Raw genomic sequence first — 7,306 nt, 5'->3', positions numbered from 1 at the left:
AAAAAAAAAAAAAAGCATCATTCTAAACCAGCCTGTACTGTTCTCTTGTGACCTTGGGCAGGACTTAGCCTTTCTGGACCTCTTCTGCAAAGCGGGGGTAGGGGGGCACACTTCTCCTTCATATTTAATCAGACCCTAGATTCTGCTCTATGGTGAATGTAACTGGTCTTTACTGCCCACTATTGTGCGAAAGAAGCCATCACTGAGTCCACTTTAGAAATGAGGACCTCAGTCTCAGATGAGTGAAATGAACGGCAGAGCCAACATAGCCAGCTTCTTCTGTGGGAGACTGGTGTCAGCCTGTGTTTGCACTGTCCTTCCATTACTGTTTATTTCTAATCTTTATCTTTAATTTGTTATATTCTATTTGGCATTTCGAAAACGTCTCCCTACATAGCCCAGGCTGGGTTTGAACACATGATCCTCCTGCCTTAGTCTCCCCCAGAGTCCTGGGATAAGAGATGTACATCATCCCTGAGCCAAGGCTTCGTATATTTTGGTTTTCTGAGACAGAGTCTAACTATGTCGCTCTAGCTGACTGGAACTCACTATGTAGACCAGGTTGGCCTTGAAGTCACAGGGCTTGACCTGCCTCTGCCTCCAGAGTGCTGGGATTAAAGTTGTGCACCACCACCACCACATCAGCTAGCTAAGACTTTGTTCTAGTGGACAAATTATTGTATATATTTATGTAGTAAAATGTATTCGATACATGCAAATGTGGAATGATGTTATTAAGTTAATTAACACATATAGCACCTCTTGTACTTTTTTATGTCATAACATTTAAAGTCTACTCTGTTAGCAAACTCAAAAAACACATTAGGTGGGGTGGTGGTGGCACACACCTTTAATCCCAGCATTCAGGGAGGCAGAGGCAAGTGGGTTTCTTGAGTTCGAGGCCAGCCTGGTCTACAGAGTGAGTTCCAGGATAGTCAAGGCTATGCAGAGAAACCCTGTCTTGAAAAACCAAAAACACAACCAACCAACCAAACAAACAAAAAAACCCAAACAACAAAACCAACCAACCCCTCCCCCCCCAAAAAAAACCCCAAAAACCGAAAACACACCCCCACCACCAACATTATAACATTAGGTCATTGCCATCTGTAACGGCCAGGATAACAGAGGGGTGTTCCTGTTCTCTGACTGACATGTTGTACCCTTGGATCAGTAGCTCCCCATTCCTAGCCTCCCAAGCTCCATGAGCCACAATTTAGCTCTTCTAAACATTCAGCATTTCTAGAATGTGGTTGTGGGGGATCCCGTTTCTCTGTGCCTGGCTTATTTTATTTAGTCTCCCTTTTTCTTCAAGGTCACTCATTCTTTAAGGTCACTTATGTTGTTGGCAGTGACAGGATTTCCTTTTTGCATTTTTTACTATTTGGTTGTTTTGTTTTGTCTTGTTTTGTTTTGTTTTGTTTTGTTGGTTTTTTGACTGTCCTGGAACTCACTCTGTAGACCAGGCTGGCCTCAAACTCAGAAATCCACCTGTTTCTGCCTCCCAAGTGCTGGGATTAAAGGTGTGCACCACCACTTCCTGGCCATTTTTTACTATTTGTATTTAAGAGTGTGTGTGTGTGTGCGTACATGTGGGTGCATGTACACATGTACCACATGTACGTGTGTGTGTTCGCGTGTGTGTGTATGTATGTGTAGGCCAGAGGTCAGTGTTGGATGCCTTTCTCTGTTGTTTATTACCTTACCTTTTGAGACAGGGTCTCTGGCTGAAATTGGGGCTTAGTGATGGTCTAGACTGGCTTGTCGGCAAACTTGGGCAATATGTTTGTCTCCACCCCTGACCTCAGTGCTAGAGTTACAGGTATGCACAACCATACCTGGCTTTTGTACATGGGTGTTGGCTATCTGAACTCAGGCCGTCATACCTGTGTGGCAAGGATTTTACCACTGAGCTATCCTGGTTTTCCTCTTTTTAAAGGCTGAATGCTATGTGTATATTCCATGTGTTCTATTTCTTAAAAAAAAAAATCTTATTTCTATTTTTACTTATAAATATATGCATGCATGCGTGCGCAGAAAGACAGAGAAAGAAACAGAGATATAGACTGAGAGAGAGCAAGAGAGAGATGGAGTGATAAAGAGGAGAGTGAGAGCAAGAAAGAAAGAGAGAGAGGGAAAGAGGGAGAGAGGGAGAGAGGGAGAGAGGGAGAGAGGGAGAGAGGGAGAGAGGGAGAGAGGGAGAGAGGGAGAGAGAGAGAGAGAGAGAGAGAGAGAGAGAGAGAGAGAGAGAGAACAGTGCCCTTAAGAGTTCAGAAGAACATGTAATATACCCCCTGGGACCAGAGTTAAGGCAGTTGTGAGCCACCCGACGCGGATGCTGAGAACTGAGCTAGGGTTCTTTAAAAGAGTATTGCATGCTCTTAACCACTGAGCCATCTGTGTAACCCCATTTTTAAAATCTGTTTGGTTGCTGGATACTTTGCTATTGTGCACAGCGATGCAATGAGCGTGAGAGTACATCTGTTTCTTTTGCATACTGATTTCAAGCCTTGACTGTGCATACCTAGTAGTAGAAATGCTGGATTAGACGGTCATTCTATTTTTGGATTTCTGAATATCCTCCATATAGTTTTCCATGGTAGCTGTACTAATTTATATTCACGCCAACAGTGTGCACATGTTTTCTTTTTTCCACACTGACTTGGACAATAGTTATTCCAACAGGTGTGAAGTACTTACTGCTTAAGTTGTATTTCGGGGGTTTGGAGATGGTTCAGTAAGCAAAGCGCTTGCCACACAAATATGGGGGTCTGAATTTGAACCTGTCACACACACACACAACTGGGCATGAGAGCACTTGTCTGTGTACTATCCCAGGGCTCCTGTGGTGAGACGGGAGACAGAGACAGGAGAATCATGGAAGTTCATATACTAGCTTCCTGCCTCTGCTTCCCTCCAAAGTGCTGGGATCATAGGCTAACACCGTCACACCCCGCTTTAAATTGGATTGCTTTCTTCAGAGGTTCTCAGCCTTCCTAATGCTGCAGCCCTTTAATTCAGCTCATGTTGAGGTGACCCCCGTGCATAAAATTATTCTCACTGATACTTCATAAGCGTATTCCTGCTACTGTTATGAATCATAATGTAAATATCTGTGTTTTCCTAGGGCTTCAGGTGACCCCTGTGAAAGGGTCATTCAACCCCTGAAGGGGTCAAAACACACAGGTTGAGAACCACTGGCTTTCTTGCTATTAAGTTGAGTTCTTTCTTGTTATTTTATATTGCCTGTCAGTGATAACAAGACTTATCTCACCAGCTAAATGAAGAACAGATGGTATTGCTGGATCTGCTTTAGAGATGAGAAAATGGAGGCTCAGAGAGGCTCAGTAACTGGCCTCTGGCCACACAGTTCAATAGCCGGATCCTAACTGAGGCACTGGATTCCAGACACATCCACTTAAGGCCGTCCCAGGGAGGCTCACAGAATAGGGGTACACATGAGAAATGAAGGTCCTTGCAGCCTCTGCTGAGATCGTGTCTCCTCTGCTCACCCTGCAGCCAAGTGCCCGCAGCTCCCCACACAGTCCCTGGAGTGCGGCAAGCAGCTGGACCAGCAGGCGCTCCAGCCGGAACAGCCTAGGCAGGGCCCCCAGCCTAAAGCGGAGGAGCCCGAGCGGGGAGCGGAGGTCGCTGCTGTCTGGAGAGGGTCAAGAGAGCCAGGATGAGGAGGAAAGCTCAGAAGAGGACCGGGCCAGCCCAGCAGGCAGTGATCATCGCCACAGGGGTTCCCTGGAACGTGAGGCCAAGAGTTCCTTTGACCTGCCTGACACCCTGCAGGTGCCTGGGCTGCACCGCACAGCCAGCGGTCGGAGCTCTGCCTCTGAACACCAGGACTGTAATGGCAAGTCGGCTTCAGGGCGTTTGGCTCACAACCTTCGGACTGATGACCCCCCACTGGATGGGGATGACGGTGATGATGAGGGCAACCTGGTAAGATTCCCGTGGGGACCTGGGACCCCTCACCCTGGATCTTCAGAGAGGGCAGCCTTGGCCACGCGGCAGTATAAGGGAGTTGTTGTAAAAGAGCTGTCCTGTCAGCAGTCTGTCTCTCCATTCTCTCTCTCTCTCTCTCTCTCTCTCTCTCTCTCTCTCTCTCTCTCTCTCTCTCTCTCTCTGCCACCCTGCAGAGCCTCGAGCTCTTGCTCTTGTGTCCTGGGCTGTGCTCTGCTGTCCTTGGTGGATATGAATGGTTTTGGGCAGATGTGTATGAATCTTTCATGGCCCTCCCCCTGTGACTCAGGAAGACCCATCACTCATCTTTCTAAAATGATGTCTCCCCTCCCCTCCCTGTCCCCCTTCTCATCTGAACTTCATCACCAGCCTTGACTTACAGCATGTCCTCAGCCACTTACTCCTCCCCCACCTCCTCCCCCACCCCCTTTGCCCTGAAGATGAGCACAAGGACGGGGGGGGGGGTGGGTGGGGGGGGACACAGGATGCAGGGTTACCAAAAGAGCAGGGTCCTCGTCTCCTCTGCCCAGGTGTATCTGAGCAGACAGCTGTAATGAGTACAATGTTTGATTATTGATGCAGTTTCCAAACCCAGCAGGGAGAGAAGGGAAGAAAGGCAGGGAGCTGGGCTGGAGGCTGGATGGGAAGAACACAGAGGAGGGTAGAGACAAGAGGCTGGAGATGCAGAGCCAGAGGGTGGAGATGAAGGAGGGGAGATGCTGGCTGTAGGGAGCCAAGAGGTGGCTTTAAAGGGAAAGGAAGAGGGCAGAGGGCTGGCCCTGAGCTTGGGGAAGGACGCTGCTCAGGAGGGGACAGTTCACTAACACCACAGTGTTCCTTTCATAGAGCAAAGGGGAACGCATACGAGCCTGGGTCAGAGCGCGTCTCCCTGCCTGTTGCCGAGAGCGGGATTCTTGGTCTGCCTATATCTTCCCTCCTCAGTCAAGGTCTGTTATACTGCTATCTGGGGATGCTGGCAAATGGGGTCCTAGTGCAAGGGAGCAGGGGTAGTCTGCGGGAGCCTCTCCTTCCCGGCCTTTACCTCTATCCCTGGGGCAGGTTTCGTCTCCTGTGTCACCGGATCATCACCCACAAGATGTTTGACCACGTGGTCCTCGTCATCATCTTCCTCAACTGTATCACCATCGCCATGGAGCGCCCCAAAATTGACCCCCACAGCGCTGTGAGTCACCAGAATATAAACACTTCTGTTGAGTTCTGCTGAGAGCCAGGTTCCTCCTGGGTTAGCACTCAGGTCAAGCAAAGGAGGTGAGAGGGCTCAAAGTGTCTCCAGTCTGTGCAAGGTCACACATCACAGACAAGGCAAAAAGGGGCAAACCAGAGCTCCCTTTAGGTCTCCTGGATCCCAGCCCTTGCTCTTGTCCCATCTCTAAGATGCCTTCTGTGTCCCCTCCTGCCTCAGTTTCCCTTCTACTGACATAACATCCCAGCTGGGTCTGTCATTGCCCTCTTAGCCGCATATATATCCTTCTGAGACTTTCTGAGATGAGGTGACACCTAAGGTTGATCCTGCCTGAGCTGAACAGTACTGTTTGCCCTGCCTCTGGCCGGGAGTCTCAGTGTCACTGTGATTGGTACATTGTCAGGGTACATCAAACACACACAGACACACACACAGACACACACACCACAGACACACACACACAGACACACACAGACACACACACAGACACACACACCACAGACACACACACACAGAGACACACACACACAGGCACACACATACACATGGACACATACACACAGACACACACAGACACATACACACACACAGATACACACACAGACACACAGATATACACACAGACACACACAGACACACAGACACACACGTACACACAGACACACACAGACACATACACACACACAGACACAGGCACACACACAGACACACACACACACACAGACACACACAGAGAGACACACACACAGACACAGAGACACAGACACGCACACACAGAAACACAGACACACACAGACACACACACACACAGACACATACACACACACAGACAGACAGACAGACACACACAGACACATACACACAGACTCACACACACACGTGTGCATGCACACACACAGGCACATGCGCTCATGCACTCACCAAGGGTAATGCAGAGCTGGGTGGAGTAACTGCTCTTTGCCCCCTGAGACCCTCCCACAAACAACTAGGCTTGGGGGGGGGCATCTAGGAGGTTAGGAGGAACGTTAGTCACTTCTGCTTGACTGTGAATCTTTCAGCATGAGAACAGCATAGGCCAGAGGTTTTAGGATTAGACATTATTATTCAGTATTAGATGCTTCCCAAGGGCCTCAGTTCTTTGGATGGACCCAACCGGTTCTAGGTACTGTCTCTCCCAGCCTGACATCGGAGCCCCTCCCACTGATAACAGTTCAGATTCTAGGAGGATGGCAGAGGTGGCCCTGTTTCCACTCCTGGCACTCTGTATCACTTGCTTGAAGGTGGCCAGAGGTTTCTCCCACCCTCTTTACTTTCCCCTTCATTGTTTGGATCTCAGAGCTGCTGGGGCTTCTGTCTTCCATTAGGGTGGGCTCCAGACAGGTCAGGAGAAGTTGGAAAAAGCCTAACAATTGGAGAGGCCTGCCTACCAGGACTTGGTGGGTGGGTGAGAGACAGCACTGGGGACCTCCTTCCTGGGCTGGTGTGCCCCCTATGACTACCTGCTGCCCACCCCACCTGCCCTGACATCATCTCTTTACCTTCCCACTCAGGTTCTCTGTCTCCCACTTTGTCCATGCTTCTTCACACACACACACACACACACACACACACACACGTTCGATACTGCTGGCCACCCCTCAAGCCCTCCTCCCTCGGCCCTCAGCAATGACCTCAGCCAATAAGCCCCAGGGCACTGGGTCACCAACACTGAGCATAAATATGGTCCCCAAGGTGGCACAGTCTGTCCCCATGTCCCTCAGCCTGTCTACTGCATTTCTGGGGCTCACAGCAGGGAAGCAAGTGAGCTGGGTAGAACCAGCAGGCAGGTTGGAGATCAAGTTAAATCCTGCTCCAGTTTCAAGAAAAAAAAATCAAGGAACTGGGGACTCAGACAGCAACATATCCCCTCTACAACACACAGCAGAGATTCTTCTCTTCAGGGTTGGGGCAAAACTTTCCAAGTGAGGTCAGAGGTGACATTGTGAGTGTGGGGTGGCTTGGGGGGGGTGGGGAACAACAGCTTGCTCTATGTCAAATATCTGAAGCTGTTTTGATATCATGCAGAGCAGGTCTGGCCCACTGATGGGCCTCCTTCTCACCATCTCTCTCTCTCTCTCTCTCTCTCTCTCT

At 49.5% G+C, this 7,306-nt stretch overlaps 1 protein-coding gene across 18 annotated transcripts in view; it reads left to right on the top strand.

The window, feature by feature from the left end:
• Positions 1-7,306, top strand: part of Cacna1g (calcium voltage-gated channel subunit alpha1 G) — a 67,469-nt gene that overhangs the window by 38,068 nt on the left and 22,095 nt on the right. For all 18 annotated transcript variants that reach the window (XM_031354623.1, XM_031354622.1, XM_031354620.1 and 15 more), the window contains 3 exons: positions 3,520-3,951; positions 4,819-4,919; positions 5,032-5,155. In XM_031354623.1, the coding sequence (XP_031210483.1) occupies positions 3,520-3,951; positions 4,819-4,919; positions 5,032-5,155 (657 nt within the window). The remainder of the gene's footprint in view (positions 1-3,519; positions 3,952-4,818; positions 4,920-5,031; positions 5,156-7,306) is intronic.

Source organism: Mastomys coucha, unplaced genomic scaffold, assembly GCF_008632895.1.
Source record: "Mastomys coucha isolate ucsf_1 unplaced genomic scaffold, UCSF_Mcou_1 pScaffold5, whole genome shotgun sequence".
Taxonomy (NCBI): domain Eukaryota; kingdom Metazoa; phylum Chordata; class Mammalia; order Rodentia; family Muridae; genus Mastomys; species Mastomys coucha.
This window is presented reverse-complemented; position numbering and strand designations above follow the sequence as displayed.